This window comes from Heliconius melpomene, chromosome 1 (assembly GCF_056956725.1).
Source record: "Heliconius melpomene rosina isolate 202511_hmr_F chromosome 1, ASM5695672v1, whole genome shotgun sequence".
Taxonomy (NCBI): Eukaryota; Metazoa; Arthropoda; class Insecta; order Lepidoptera; family Nymphalidae; genus Heliconius; species Heliconius melpomene.
This window is the reverse complement of record NC_140389.1, coordinates 1,846,806-1,864,392: the sequence shown is the minus strand read 5'-3', so window position 1 is coordinate 1,864,392 and position 17,587 is coordinate 1,846,806. Positions and strand designations below refer to the sequence as shown.

Here is a 17,587-nt window from a genome sequence, read left to right as displayed (position 1 = left end):
CCTTATAATATACGTAAACTTTAGAATTTTATTTAATTTTATTATTGTATTTACCAGTAGTAAGTAGGTCTTTTAAAAATTATAGCGATTGTGAAGTGAACACTGAATATTAACGTATGGAGTTCCATAGGTACTGTACTTAAAAAAATCATGATATATTTTCTTCTAAATAACTTGCCATTGAATTCAGTTATTTATTATATGGTTCAACATTTCCATAATAAAATTATCTTATTACCTGAAATCGAAATAACGCCATCTAGTTTACACTTCTGCAGTACACTATAGTGTTGTGATGTCTTAGGTGTCGATTTTAGTATTTTACAAAAACAATAAAGTAAATAGTGTGCAATTATGTACAAGTTCATTTGAATTTTATATATTATACAGACTACGTATAAATTGTAATTTATTTCTTTATTTAACAAAATTTATATGGCTAAGTTTTTTTTAAATACCAAACCAAGACAAAAATATTTAATATATATCCGAACAAAATTCAGAATAACTTTGTAAAGTAAGAGTAAATAGTATTTCTATAATCATCTTATCTATAATTTTCAAATTACACCTAATTAATATTTGTCTAAACTAAGTACAATATTTTTAGTAAGGTCAAATTTTAATTAGGATACCAAAATAAAATTACAGTTCCATTTTGACGTCATTTATTCATAAAGACAATTTCAATAAATGAACGCACTAAATTACAATAATTTGAGATATGTCACTTAGATATTATTCAGTGGTGCGAGTTGCGGTGTCCGCTACTAAAAGTTAATATCAATTAAGATTGGTGTTTTCTTCAAGTCAAGCACTTTATATATTGCCTTCGATATTATATATCGCAATTAGTAATCCCAATATTTATATTTTAGTAACATAAATTTTTGTCGCAAACGCAACGCCACCACCTTTTCTCTATGACCGTAATTATGTATATAATAATAAGCTACAATACTTTACGCTATTGTTACAAGATCAATGTTACTGGAAGACAAATCGTATGGCATACAATATTTTAGTACAACATTATTTTTAATATAAATGCACCGATATGTACGTAATGCTACCAAACTATTGAGGAAAAAAACTACGGGATTCAAATACAAAATATTAGGAAAATAGAATTTCATATCATCTAGTAGAAAACTTTTCAGAAATATTCAAATTTAGAAAAAACGAATTACAATTACATTTTAAGAACGAGAGAATTGAAACAATAGTGCAAGACATATTGGAAAAATTCTTAAGGTGGCACGATTCAACAAGAAAATATTTACATTAGATGAAATAAGCATACGTATATAAATGTTTCGAAAAATTCAAGTACATATATGTAAAAAATGCTTGAAATATTTTTATCATTCGGCAAAAACATAGCCCATATATACAGCAGAAGCAAGTAAGGAGGTGAAGGACTATAACGCTAAAACTTGCTGTTAAGAAAAGAACCATGACAGTTGATAAAAAGATTTAAAATATCTATAGTTTCTAATAAATTAATTTAAAATAATCATATATCTCGTTCAAAAAACTATCATTATTAATGATAATATATTAAATAATCGATACCATAAGTCAAAGTTACCCTTTTTACACAGTATCAATTGGGATGATAGAAATATAGGGAATATTTTTTATCTGTCAAATATCATCTGTCAGTGTTCCTGTCTGTACAACTGGGATTATAACTTAATCTAATACTAACCTAAAAAGATATAGACTTACTATAAAACAATGATCACAAAACGCATGTCACATGTAAAACTTATGAATATACTTAGAAACGATATGTTATATAATTGATGAGTATTCAATATATTTGAAACAAATAGAAAGCCTTGTTTTTTAAGCATTAACACACAGCGCACCTTAACTAGCAAAACTTGGAGCTAGTGTCTTTTATATAATAAAATTAACATTATACATACATAATGTACATACAATCTCGAAAACTCTTAAATATACTTAACCTGAAGGAATGTGCGAAGTAAAATGTGTAAGAAAAATAAAAGTGGAAGTTGGGAGAGGTAGATTGATACAACTTCTTTAGAACCATTATTGTGTACGTTACCTTAAAAATTAAACTTATTCTATAGGAATAACAATGTTATTACATTATATACTATACAAAATATCAGAAATAGGTTGAGAAACCATTGATTCATACACAAGGAAATAGCTAAGATGACATATATTCTTAAAACATCTTGTAAACTTATAGAAAATATATCAGTAATAATACGGCGTGCTTGAAACACGGAAGATTATTAAGCATCGTTTTATTACATATGTATTATAAACTATTATTATCTATAATAATTAATTAAACAATCCATTTACATATTAAGACTTATATTAAAATGCGATAATAAACACTAGTCGTACCAAGTTTTGCGCACAATACAACATCGAATCTGCCATAAATGTCACAAAGACGCGACGGCGACGAATAAAAAATTACTTATTGCTTGTACACGTAATATCTTCATATGTCCGCTATACCGCAAACAATTTTAAAATAAATTATATTTATATATATTCATATAATTACATATAAACTTTACATATAAATAATTGTTAATAAATTAGATTTTTTATTATCATCTGATATGTTATGATTAAATAACGACAACTTGCGTGTGCATGATATGTGGAACACTCTTTAAACCCACATACGTCCATTCTTATACCAGTGAATACAAATTTCAACACACAACTAACCTAAGGGATAATTTGGGAATAAATAGGGGATTAAATACATTTTTTTCATATCAACCGTCAACAATGTAAACAATTACGTTTTAATTTCACCTTCAATGAATATCATATAATATCAGCATTAACATATTATTATTTATTTTAATATTATATTTCGAATAGATTATCCTCACAAAGATATATTCTTTTTGCATATTATATACATTTTCAACCACTATTATAACAACACTAACATCTAATCGACTCGAACTATCGATACGGGCACATCACTTTCATCTCCTTTCAATGACAGCCAAAGATAACTTGCAAGTGTTCGTTTCTATTTAATATTTTAACAGATAATATTATACGTTTTTTAAACTGATATTATCATATATATATTTTTATGAATACTTAAATATCCTTTTATATTTCAAAATACATTATTTTTGTAGCTGTTAATGTAAAATTAAATGATTTTGTACAGGAACATTCAACATTGTTTCCTAGAATGCAAGTTACCTAGTGCCACGTATATAATTATATTTAATTATGCCAAAATGTGACTAATCAAAAATAATTATTAGATGTCTTTCAATCCCTAAGTTTGATTTAACAGTCACATTTTCATTAGCGGAAAAGAAATATGTGCAAGTTTTTTTTTAAATACATTTTGGCATAATTGCTTCTTTTATATTGTCTTTTAATAATATTATAAGTGTCATTATCAATCAATGCATTTTGGGACTACTGCGCAAACTTTTTTCAAAAAAAAAAAAGTTTAAAAAAAAATTATTTGGCATTAAATATCGAATAAATATTTTCTAAAAAACGATTCATTTCGATGAAATATAACAAATATAACACAATATTTGTAATATTATTAAAATAATAAATCATGACTAAAATTAAAAGTACATTTTCAAAATACAACAATATTTGATAAGATCCATATAACTTATATATTGGATAGGATTGTGCCTAATTTATATCTCTGATTTTGGTTATCTAACGAGAAATTAAAATGGTACCTTAGTTTATTGTTAATTAGGTTAACAGGAACTTATCAGATACAATGTTATAATTTCCATCACTTTACAGTTTCGCCTAATGTGATAAACATGTTAGCGGTATTTTCAATATCTAAACATGCCCCAACCGCTAGAGGGCAGTTTCGTTCTGAACTTCGATAATCTATAATTAAAAATAATAAGCATACAAAAACTAACAAAATAATATTTTTAAATGTATTAATATATACTTTGCTACGCAAATATGTTAACGACACTAAAACCTAACAAACAAACAATAAAAATAATTAATCGACCAAAAAAAAATGTACCTATACCAAAATACTATATAAAAAATTGAACATAACAAATAATTTAAACAACATCTCTCATTCACGGTATATACTTATGACATTCCTTTAAATTTTCCTACATTCAATTTAACAAGCCTTAATGAAAGTTAAATAAAGCTCAAAAAGTTTAATTCTTTCATTTTGTTATGTCATGCTGCAGCTTTTTATTTTTTTTATTATGGCAATTGACTACAAATGGGGCACATACTTTTTGAGCTTTTATAAACTATATATATTAACGAATCATAATAATAAAAAATAATAAAAAAACAAAGCTCAGAACGTTTAACCCCTTCATTCCATAGTATCATACTGCACTTTCTTCACTTTCAAGTACCGCCATATAGCGTAACCGACTAATGTGCCCGCGGTCGCTATGGCCAAAGCTGCCCCAACTGCTACAGGGGCAGTTTCGGACCGAGCCCGGGCTGAATCCGTACAATGCCATGGTGGACCGAATTCACCGTCGCGTTTGAACATAAATGCTTGTAAACGCATTTGGCGGAGGTATAGTTTGGCTCGGTGGGCTAGAGTTGGGTTGCTAGAAAAATAAATATTATTTATAATAATATTTAATATTTATAATATAGAGGGAACCTAATGCTAAGAGACTTCGTACCTCACGCACCGGATATATTTCACATTACTTATAATCACTTAGTTTCTTACTGGAGGAGCGAGGAAATGAAAATAATTCAATTTACAAGTTGGAATCGAACCCGCAACCAATACATACAAACTTAAAGAAATCTTCCAGCTTCACTCACCTAGGTTCTTCTTCGGCTAAATCAATAACAGTCTCCTCTGGACATGAAAACGATTTGCCAACGGGTGTGGGAAACAAGAGGGCTCTAGGTCCAGTAGTTAAAGTCACTCGTCTCCCTTGCTTAGCCGCGTGTTCTAGGATCCTCGCACTTGAGTTGTATGTTAGTTTTACACTGTCTGCGTACCAACGTTCACCGCCTGGTGTCTAGAACAAAAATAGTCTTTAAATGTTAAATTTCAATAATAAATTAAAAACATTTCACACAGCATTAGAAAAAAATGAAATTTGTTCATTTAAAAATAAAAATATTTAAGATACTTTCTTAAAATTTAAAAAAAAAAAGTACAACGGCAAATATAGCGTAAATTAACAGTAATAATTTATAATTTTTTACAGTTAATCAATAATACAAACCTTAGCAAAAGCAAATTCTAAGGAAAATTCTTTGAACGACAAAACCAATGTCTCCATATCGCTTTCTTTACAAACCCCGGCCACGTTCGCATTATTCGGCACGAAGGTGTTGGCATCCTGTAAAAAATTTGTTAAAACATTAAATATATGTATAATATATACATAATAGGCTAGGGTAGGCTAGTCGTCGCGGCTTGAAGTAATAAAGTAATAAAATACAAGAAATATGTAAATGTATATAATGCGACTGAAAATTTAATAACATATAACTATAACTATGTACATTAGATAAGCGATTCAAATATTATATTTTCATCGCAATGTTGTTAAAATTATATTAAAAACAAAATTTTGCATAGCTAAAGTAGCGCATGCACTAAAATTAGATCTGAGATGTCCCAATTGTGTGCTCACTGGCCACTAAAAGACAAAGTTAGACAAATTTATGGTAACTGCAAACTGCACGGAGTTGTAATACAAAGTTACCAACTATCGCGAAACTTCTAACAATCTGAAAAGTTAAATTGAATATGTGAACAAACAAAACTTACGATATTACCTATATTACGTGTATATTGATCATATTTCTGTACGTAACACAGACTTTTAAAGCCTATACTTTGTTGTATAATATGTATACTAGCGATCCGCTCGCGGCTTCGCCTGCTTGGACAAAACTATTATTTACTAATTTGACTTTCGAGTTCTAATAACATAACATTTCCATTTTAAAGACAATATCCATACATTGAAAACATTCGATTCAATACAGCTTTTATTTTATAGCAATTTAGTTGCAGAAAATACTGTATATTAATATAACTTTTTATTTAAAAACACACAAAAAATCATTATTTCTATCGTTAATCTAAGGAGGGTCTTAACACTAGGTTTCCTCTGCCTAACCTGATGTGTGCGGGATACAGGATAAAGCTGATTTTTTTTATTTACTACTACCATCTTTTCTCATATACTTTATTTACCCATACGGATATAGATCAGTCACAATTTTATTATAAGTATAGATATAGAAATAAATATACTCACTGCGCGTTCGTTAAGTTTGGTAACGTAAGAGATATCCACCAAAGCGTCTACAGTCAGCAGGATGCAGGTCTCACCGCCACCGCCGAAGAGACGGTACGTTGCTGTCATTAAGCTCCGTTCCGTTGCTGGTTCCTGGAAATTTAAATAAATTAAAATTTATTTACAATATTATAATTTTATTAAAATATACTTACAGCCATGGGCGTTTCTAAGTATTTTCTAAAGCAGGCCAGGACTTTAGCTTTGAACAAATCTGAGCGTTAAAAGGTTCTTTTTATTTTATTTTTTATTTATGGGGTGGCACAGCGGAATCGAATACCTACGCCTATGCTTACAGCAAAAATTAAAAATATAAAAACTTTTAGTTGATTATTAACGTCGTAGTGTGTTAGTTAAGTTACCTGACAATAAGATACCTACCGCAATGGTTTCAAATCGGGAGAATACTTGTACTAATATTGTTAGTGGTTTCAGGGGCGGCTCTAGCTCGTGTAGCGCCGGTGTACAATGGAATGCTGACGGTTTCTACACTGGGTTCCCTCTGCCTTCCCTGCCGTGGATACAGTGTGAAGCAGTTTGAGAAAGAGATTTAGATTATATAAATAATACTAACCGTAGATCCACCAGGCATTACAGTAGTTTTGCTGTATTTAGTGACTCTAGGTCTCCGCGTCGACGCCTGGCTGTCCAGCTGTAGGCCTTGCACGGTGCATACCACCAACACTGCCATGGGTACGAGCATTACAGTTATTTAAAACGATATTTTATATTTATACCTTTTTTTATATTAAAGTAGGATCTCATATCTATTCTAAAAGAAATTTAAAGGGACACTATATACGACAAATTAATTCGTAATCACGATATTGCACTATAATATGTATAATAATACTAAGAATAAGAACAATAATTTTAGTAGATTATTCAAAATAATCATGTTTCCATTGTCCAGCACTAAATTTCACAAACTAGTCAATATACGATTAAAAATATACGTAAAGAAAAAAGAAAATAATATAACTTCTATTTCAAATTTAACATTTTAGCAAACAAAAAGTAAAAGAAACAATGTTATTTTTGAATACATTTAACAAATGGTCGAAACTCAGCCGCATTGGCGTATTGCACAATACAGCAATTTATCTGTCTAGTGTTGTATCCTGTATGGTAAATTAAAAGGTAGATAGAAATTTCTTATTTTTTTAATTTACTTTATTTTTATAATGGTAACATGATTGATTGTCGTGATGCAGTGACAACACAGTCTAACTGTCAAAACTTCGGTTGTCAGTTCGATTCCTACTCGAAGGAAATCATTATTTTTATTATTAATCAGCCTCATTTCGCCTTGTTGTCTCTTAAACTGGGCAGAAAATAGGGATAGGCTAAGCTTAAATTGACATTTTGTTGAAAAAATTAAATAAAAAAACACTATAAGTAACATGACAAACAATAGTTTTGATAGTCACATAAGCAGTACCTACCTAATAGTTAATTTATATACTAAATCAAATAAAACTGACAACGTTCATTTAATATGCATTTATTGCCTTTAAATTTAAATACTTTTGAGAATATTATACCTACTATATGAAATCGAGCCGTGGATTCTACACCAGCTGTCATATCATTTGAACTATATAGTATTGCTTTTACACAAATCACAATATATCATAGTTCGAACGTCACGAACCTTCAATTAAAGTGATTTATAATTTACTTCATTCTATTTTGATATATAGGATTTTATTGAATCACTAACTGTATATGTTGTAATTAAAGGTATATTTAATATATTATGTGGATATAACGCATTTATAACAATAAACTAAAAATGTAAACGAACAGTAGAGGCCACTAGTCCAGTAGTTAAATGCAAATTGCAAATTTAGTCCTAACTCAAGGAAATTATTATTTTTGCTGCTCTGGCTGACATAGAGAGAGGTTGAGTTCACAAAAATGTCTCGGAATTTGGGGGGAGGAGTGTCTTAAGGCTTTGGTTTCGTCTGGTTACTCTGCTACACGAAAAAAAGTTTGAAGCTGCTTATTTAACATGATTGTTTTATTTAAAATGATTGTTTTATAAAATAAGTATTGTATATTAATCAATGAACAAAAAACAGTTTACAGTTAAAACATAAAAATACAAAAGAAAACCATTCTTGACTAGTAAAAAGCAACAAAAATTGAACTATAAAAACATCGATAAAAACTAACAACATCACTACATCCATTGCTGGTGGTAAAATATAGTGGGATTCAAGATTAAGATTATGCACTTAAGAGAGCGGTCACGTCCGGAGCACACTCTTCGCGTTCACATTCGCAATCACATTTTATCTCGAGCGCTCAAAATGTAAATCCTTGAATCTTTTAAATCTGCTACATTTAGGATTTGTGCCGAGAATATGTGATTTTATTTAAGTTTTACCAACTGGGAGACACGTAATGTCCTCTTTAAGGGATTAAAGTGGAGGAAGAGCGAAAGGGTTAGTTATAAATATGGCGACAAATGAGAAACAAAGTGTCTTAACACTAGGGTCCCTCTGCCTAAAATGCTATATACAGGATACAGATTGAAGCGAAAAAGGGGGGAAAGAAGTGATGAGGTACTAGGTTGTCCCTACTCTCTATTTTATATAAAGCATATCGTAAGACGTTAGTAGAGATGAAGGTCATTATTGGATCACTATATTATAAGGATTTATTATAGATGAGAAAATAATATATATTTTGATATTTTTTTACGAGCAGGCAAAGAGAAGTAGCTTCATGTCTTTACGTTAAAGGTTAGAAGGCTTTCAATTTTAAAAGTTAAGAATACTCTATCTGCAAGATTAAGCGATTTCTAAATAAACAGAAGGAATAAAATATTTGAACACACATCGATCGCTTACAATGAAATATTTTACGTACTAAATAAGGCAACACTAACCAACAAAACTACTAAAAAGTTTCCAAGCCCTTTTATCATTCCGAAACTTCCAAAAAAAAAACAACTTTTTTCCTAACTACCCTCGAACAAGAGTCCAGATACGTAGTAAACAAACGAAAAACAAAATAAAGTGTTAACTAACTCAACCCGCGTCGGCGGTTTGGAGGCAATTCCATTAAAACGTAACGAGAAAACCCATACCTCGTTAGATGAGAAAATGGACTGCTTTATACATATGCAGAATACTGAATGGTGTTTTTATTTAGATTTCTGTTATATAGTACACGAGCAACCCGCTCGCGATTTCTATAAACATTTTAAAGACAATATCTAGACATTGAAAAAAAAAAGCTTCAGCCAAATCAATAAAAGAATTAATAATTTGTAGCAATTATGTCGAAAAAAATATTTTATATTGGAGTAACTTGATTTAAATAGGGCAAACGCTAAGTGAAGTTTGCGAAATATAATAATAAAAACTGCATTTAAATCAGTTTAGCCAGTTATGAGATTACCGTGCACAAACGTACAGACAAACATTTTTAAGCACAGCGCCTTACATAAATTTCTAAAGCCTAAAGTCTTTAATAACACTTTTAACTTGTTCTTATAAAAATATATTACGAAATTTGTATTTTTAAATTAATATTGATGATAGTCAATACTTGTGATGTTGACTACTAATGTTTCGATCTAATAATGTTTCGAACCATTGAAGAAAATAGTAGAACGGTTTAAGAAAAAACATAATTTCAACACAAAAATCAAACAAAAATTTTACTGTATTGCTTTAAAAACTGTAAGGACGAATTATATTATTATGTCCATGATATCATCGCTTACGAGTTATATACATTTTCTGTCTACCCTCAAAATGAAAAAATATGAAAAATATACTAATTTCATATTTTAAAAGTGCGATAGAAAGCTAGCAATATACGTCTTTACATTTACAATGCAGCGAGGGCGTAACCCCTTTTATAAGGACGGATGAAACATATTTAACTAAAGTCAAGGAAAGCTGTTCAGGGCGACCTTTGTGCAGATACCCCATAACATTATATAACCGTAACTTCCCACAGAAGGTTAATACGTCACATTCAACTTGATAAGCACTGTTAGTAGGCAGATACTATGGAATTTAAGCACAACCCACGCTTATTAAACAGTGTAATGACACATAGTTGAAATATTAATATGATATGGCTATTATTTTTACACACAAGAGAATTGAAAAGTCATTAATAGTAATTAATAACATTCAAAAGTGTAAAGTTCCACTTATTAGTATTTTTATTATTAGTACCTGCCAAATCAAAAGGTCAACGGTCAATCTCCCATATGGATATGGAAAGGTGTATTGCTGCCGGTAACAGAATTAACACAAACAGTGCTAGTACTAACGTGGAACAAACATTCATCCTCACCAAAACCTAATAGGTATAAAACCTAATAGGTAAAATACACTAAACTTTTCTCTAATTTCTCTTGCAAAAATTATCATTCTTTGCAATAATCTTTAAAGAAGAAAACTTTACAAAAGTTTTGTGTTTTTACAGTAAAAGAAAGTGTTTTTTTGGAAACGCGTGTAAATGTAGAGCATATTTCGATACACCACTTTTACGGTACTTAAAAGGTGAAGTTCAAATAAATACAATTTTCAATACCTTAATATTTTCGCACAAAACTTAAATAGAGTTCCGAAAATTTAAATAAAGTTCCGACATATTTCTATTGAATTATAAAATATTTTATTGAATTATTATTATCTATCTATCGCAAAGGAAACTTCAATCGCAAAATAAATATGGATCTCATTTTCCATTAGTCCTTATCTAGAACTGTTTACGTTGAAGACCTATTCATATCAACAATGGAGCAAAGTAGAAATAGATCAAAACAACTGTAGCTTTACAGTGAACTGCTCGAAGTAAATGAAAGGAAATGTGGGTCAGAGAATCTAGATTATAGATATGTGTATTATAAGCGAACATTTCAAAGCTATTCTGTTTTAAATAGAATAATTATAAAAATAAATATATGCAAACATCTAAAATTAAAACTTTAGTAGTTGTTAAAACTGGAATATGTAAAAATAATCCTCTTGTCACTGTGTCATCGACTCTCTCTGGTTTGCTGTAAGAAGTCACGCTGTAAGCATAGAGAACCTAGTGTTAAGATAATCCGTTCTCCACTTTCAGACAAATTTTCAAGGCATTCCATGTTTAGTGGCAGAACAAGGGCGGACCACAATGCCGCACTTTGATTTGAAAATTTAAATTCATTCCCCCGAGTATGAATCGAACCCACAACCGTCGGTTAACCTTCCAGAACTCAATATTGTTGCTACTGGAAGAAAGTCACGTAAAAATCATGAGGACTCTCAAAAGGGGATTTATGAAGAGCCAAGGGGATGATGACAGTGAAAAGAGGTATAGCGAGACTTTAGTCTACTTTTATAAACGTCATTTCGTTATTTATAATCAAGTTATTTTCCATTTACAGGCCAAGCATTCCAAGTTATTTATATTTATTTTGGATTATCGAAGGTCAGGTTTGCGTGGGCCTAATAGATACCATTTGTGAGAGTCAGTTTTAACAAGTCTATATAAAAATCTATAAATACTTGAATTCAAATTATCATATTTATATTATTTGACCAAATAATTTACTATTATCTATATGAATATTGAATATTCTTACTTACTTACATAACTTCACGCTTTATACCTAGCAGGGTTGGCAGAGAGAAAGGAGCGCCAAACGCTACAGTCTCTACATACCTCTTTCACCTCGTCCACTGTAGCTAAATATCCATCGATAATACGTTATATATGACACGGTGCTACAAGCCTATAAAATTAAATAGCAAAGGCAAAACAAAATTAGCAATTAAGAATTTCAGTAATAAATTACAAGAGGAGCGAGTAAGGCATAATCATAATAAGCAGACGCCTCGTACTCGTATCGTGTAGAACAAAGTTTTACCAACAATAAGATATAAAGTTTTCAATTTAACATGTGGTCTACGTTTGTATGTATGTATACGAGTATATTGTACAAGTTTATTTTGTGTACTTTCATATTAACTTAGTTTATACTTTATGTTTTTATTTATTGCTAGTAAAGAATTTTGAGAATTATTTGTAATAGAGATTTGTAATAACTTGAAAGGTTGTGGATTCGGCTCCCACTCGGGGAAATGAAATATTTAGTGTTTTAATTTTCTTCTTATTGTGATGTTCCTCCGTTTAACACGCAATGCCTCCAGAATTCTCTTGAAACTTTCCCCATGGGGGAATGGGGATTAATGAGAGCGGAATGTCATGACACTGATACAACATGAAACTAAAAAAATCCAAGCCCATAATCATCATTCATCACCATAAAATCCTTTGAGATTTAAAAGCCACTGAGTAACAGAAAAAGACATTCGAAAACCAAATTCAATTTTAAATCTACCCACAAATACATGTACCTACTTATTTCTACAAAATAAATTCCGAGCACACAGAACGAAGGTTTTAAAACAAATTGAAAGAATCGCTCCACTTTGATCGCAAATAGATAGTCTCGTGTGGTTTCTGCAGTCTAGGCATTAGACGACGAGGAATGGCGGCTTATATTGGGTCTATAATAATATACGTTTGGAATTTAACCACGTAAACCACTTATAAAGGAGATTGAAATGTTTGTGTGCCTTCAGGGTATTATTGGAACGTGTTGACTGAAAAATATAGTTGTGGGTCATTCAAGATAGTTTTTTTTTATTTTATTTATAGCACATAGTGAGGTAGGCAGAGGGAACCTGGGACCCTAGTGTTAAGACACTCCGCTCCCCATTTTCGAATTATGTATGAGTGTATAACACACTCTAAGTGCCCGTGGTCGCCCTGACCGCAGGTGCAGTAGGTTACGTCGATCCAACAGTTTCTTATATTTGTATTTAAGAATGTTTAGGACTCTAAATATTTGCTTTGTCATTTTTGTTTAATTAAATTAAGATGATAATAAGACTGCCGTTAACATTAGACCAATTGTACTGGAATACGCTATTGAAGAAATATTTATACTACAAAATTTCTCACATCGTTTACACGATTTTCGTAACTACACAAGATTTATGAATGGGAAGATAACGGAAAACAGACTGATGTGTCATTAAGATCCTCCCACAAAATGTAGATGTAAGAAGATACCATTTCTCATCTCATATACATACATCATGTGCCATAATGAAAAGAATATTCACGCCTGCCTACATTACGTAGAGCATCATTTATAACTTACCGCATATTACTTTGTTCTCGTTGCCAGGATAAATATCTCGAGAAAAAACTGATGTGAAAAGTCTCGAGATAAATTTGGTGTAACTAAAAAGATATACTGAGTAATTATTTAAAAAAAATAGAAAATCTGGTAAAATGGCCATAACAATTTCCCTCACTGCTTTAGCAGAAATTTGTAAGGACTACGGCAGTCAGTGTAATATTTAAAATATTCTCATTATTTTTTTATCTGCCACTCAACACGCAATGCCTCCAGCATTCGGCGGAAAGTGGGGAACGGAAATATCTTAAGTGGAAAGGACGAGTTTCTTAACACTAGGTTCCCTCTACCTTTCCTGCTATTTGCATACATGGAATACAGTGTGAAGCTAAAAAAATAGGACGTTAAATTGAGGGGACTACGAAAAAATATAATTGAAAAAATTGTAACATTATTCAATTAAATATTTTTTACAATTATCCTCATTAATGTTCTTTGAAAGGAACGATATACCTACTCGTAAAATGGAGATTTTAACATATTATATTTCGCACATGAGTAATTTCTTTTATTTTGCTCAATCTCTTGATATATTTTGTCGAGTAAAATATTTTACTTGATAATTTCCAAGTGACATACATAGTAATACAAATAGGTGTAAATCCCTATGAAAATTTATTTTCTAAAACCGCCATTTATATTTCAACCAAAAATCGATAACATACAAATTTCCTGGATAATCTACGTCCTAGTTATGAAAATATGTTTTTCATAATACACTTTATTTAGAAAACGTATTAAATTTGAATTTAGCGGGATAAAAGATCTATTTTCTTCAAAATATTTCAATAAAATATTCAATTAAAAAGTTATAATCTTAAAGTTCTAATCTTACAGATCTAATTAAGTATGAAAATAGAATATATTAGTAAAAACAAATTATTTCCTCCTGCGATCAAGTTTTAATTTATTTTGTCTACCCTGCTAAAATATGTGGGAATCAGCGTGAAGCTGCTTTCTCTTAATTTTCTTGTCTATTTTCGAACAACGTTTATGTAAAAAGAAAATCATACAGTATTTAAAATTTCATTCCTATAATATAAATAACCTTACGTCCGTATTTTCATAAAAAAATATTCATATTAACCTATCCTTCAAGAAAACTATTAAAAAATGTATTTCTGTTTTAACAAAAAGTAATTTAAAAGCCATTATTGGCCTACTTTTAAATTAATGAAAAGTAATATAAAATTCAGGCTTGAAAAAAGTCCAATTATGTTGTTTTTATTCTAATTACAGTAATTTCAAGTTATTTTGTTTGCCTTTAAAATATTTTAAAATACTAATAATTTGCTAAACGTAAGTTACATCTATATTTTTATAGATATTTGTTATCTCATGTAATGATATGTATAAAAACCCAGATTTTAGTTACAGAATGTTACACCGAAAAAAAATATTTTTTAACAACTTCACGTTTCCTGTATTGTAAGGGTTGGTAGGGGTACCTATTACCTAGTATTAACACCCCCCGCTTACCAGTTTCCGCCTAATAAAAACCACCACGCATCAAGGTAAATATGAAATACGAATACTTGTAAGGAATGTTTAAGTTCCGTTAAAATAAATATCGCGGTAAGTGGAGAACGCTCCGTTCTCCACTTAATGTTATTCTCACTGAACTCTCTTTGCCCACTCTATTAATGCAAGAAATGTATATGATTAATTAGCATCGACTTTTTTTACATTGTTGAACTTAAAGACGCCCAAATATTCTACTAAAATATTTACAAAACGTTTAATAAACAAACAAACATACTTTACATTCGCTCATAAATTTTGATAGCGAATGAACAAATTGTAATTTCCGTTTTCGTCATGTCATAAATAAAACATTTGTCACATAAAATTTTAAAAAATAAAATAGCGTTGCTGTTGCGGTAACAAGCAGTTTGACAGCGTAATTTTTTTTATTTAATAGTATAAAATATATACAAAGAAAACATATTTAATACAATTTTATCCAAATGTAGTAGGTATACCTTAAAAGTAATTAAAAAATTATATTATTTTTATTTGCAATATTAATAAAAAATTTAAATATAAGAAAAAATCTTTTGTGTAGAGATAATCCTAATAATAAATCTACCCTCCGGTCTCTATCTAAGTGGTTTTTTGTGTAAATGTGCCAGAGTCCTGAATACATTACATGTCACTCCATTGTCTTATCGAAAAACGATTTTACACTCATATTGAATTGTAAATGAACTGAGGCTTTGATGTATTGTTAATTAATTAATACACTGTCTACTACGAGCCATTAAAATTTACATATTTATTTTGTAGAAACCATAGAAAAAAATATATAAAATAAACGTAATATAATACATAGAAATAAAATATTTTAATTTTAATAATTTATATTAAAAAATAACTTTAATAAAAACTCTTTTTAAAATTTTTGTAATTAACAATATTTTTTTGTAACATCATATAAAAAAATTATAGTAATTGTTAGGAACAATACCAAAAGCTCTTTGATTTAATCATTGAATTTTAAAAATATTCACAGATTAAAATAATAAAATAATACTCACATAAACACACCAACTTCGCCAGGGAGCCCATAGTTACATCTAATATCGAGGAAAATTTGTAGAACACTACGCGACTCATGTCGTAGCCGCCTCCGTCGTAGCGGCAAATATTTTAATTGTTAAATGATAAATATCTAATAACGGAGTGAGTGTTACAGATATTATGTATATCTGCGATCCATTTGGACGTAACTAGGGGTGATTCTTGTTTTTTTAACTTTTTATACCGAACGTTTCGGTGGTGTGGCGGACATTTTGTGACGTCACGGGCAAAATCAATCCTTTTGGACATGCGCAAAATTTCTCCTTGGCCTACTTCATAGCGTCGGCTCGTGACCGTGACGGCCATATTTAATTTTATCGTCATCACAAAATGGCGGTTTTATGAATGAAACTCGTTTATTCATTCAAATGTTTATTTTTGGATGCCAGATTAATAAATTGTTGACCAGTTTTCGCAGGTTTTTAATAGTAAAAGCTTCTGTTGGCATCAGATTTGCTCGTGAACGTACAAGAGGTTTGACGTAACCATTAGTTACGTATGACTAGCGCCCGCCCAACTTTACACAGACTACTTTTTATGGGCTCTGTTTTATATAATTGGACACAAATATATAGATATTAAGATATATATAACGTTCAAAATGCCACGAAAACATTTTTATGATTATTAATACAAATTATATAGCTGTCTCTCACGTTAATATTATTTATTATTACATTGGATTACCGTGAGTATTCGTAATAATAAATATAATTATGATATTTGGTGATATGGCGATATAAAGTGGTTAAGTTATAACTTTCATACTATTTATGACGCTTTTTTCAGCTTCAGGCTATATCCCGTATATCCTGCGTATCCCGCTTATATCTGCCTACCGACAGATAGAGCTTATTGTTGAGACACTCCGCCTACCACTTTCCACTGAATTCTGGACGCATTACTTGTTGAGTGGCGGAATTTAACACCGCGCTTTGCCTCGACACCAGAGCGAAAAATGAAAATAGGCCGTAACGGCGTGTGAAAATAGAGTGAAGAAAGAAAATAAGCGTACGATAGGTTGTGGGTTCGACTCCCACCCGAGAAAATGAAATATTTAATATTTTCATTTCATTTTCTGGTAAAGAGGCAAAAAGGAGGCATTGAGTTCCGCCACTCAATGCTAAATAACTTAATGATTGAATTCGGTGGAAAGTGGAAAACGGAAATTTCTTTATAGAAACGGAGTGTGTTAACACTGGATTCCTTAGATTCCTCTGCATACCCAAGCTATGTGTGAGATACAGTATGAAGCTAAAAAAAAATGGACATTCGGTAGATTTTTTTATATTTCTGAATATATACAAATGTCTAATTCAAGTTTTGCTTTTTTATATACATATATAGTGTAGATATATCTCCTGTACCTACTGATAGACACGTCACATATTTAATTCTTAATATTTTATTTTTGTGTTTAATTTATTAGTGAAAAATAAAGTTAGCACTA

The 17,587-nt window shown here is 30.3% G+C and overlaps 1 protein-coding gene across 1 annotated transcript; it reads right to left on the bottom strand.

Moving 5' to 3' along the window:
* Positions 1–651: 651 nt before the first annotated feature.
* LOC146540911 (uncharacterized) lies at positions 652–16,322 on the bottom strand. Its single transcript, XM_085193329.1, has 6 exons — positions 16,095–16,322; positions 6,907–7,016; positions 6,294–6,425; positions 5,247–5,363; positions 4,834–5,036; positions 652–4,607 (listed from the first exon to the last, which is right to left on the bottom strand). The coding sequence occupies exons 1-6, from the start codon at positions 16,171–16,173 to the stop codon at positions 4,361–4,363; spliced, it is 888 nt and encodes a 295-aa protein (XP_085049455.1). The 5' UTR covers positions 16,174–16,322; the 3' UTR covers positions 652–4,360.
* Positions 16,323–17,587: the final 1,265 nt, after the last annotated feature.

What these genes read in the sequence shown, in the direction of transcription:
- LOC146540911 (XM_085193329.1), bottom strand. Translation starts at nt 16,173, where the DNA reads ATGAGTCGCGTAGTGTTCTACAAATTTTCCTCGATATTAGATGTAACT. An exon ending in TAATGCCTGGTGGATCTACG is followed by an intron (nt 6,426 to 6,906) that starts GTTAGTATTATT and finishes TTAAATTTCCAG; the next exon opens with GAACCAGCAACGGAACGGAG. An exon ending in TTAGCCGAAGAAGAACCTAG is followed by an intron (nt 4,608 to 4,833) that starts GTGAGTGAAGCT and finishes TTATTTTTCTAG; the next exon opens with CAACCCAACTCTAGCCCACC.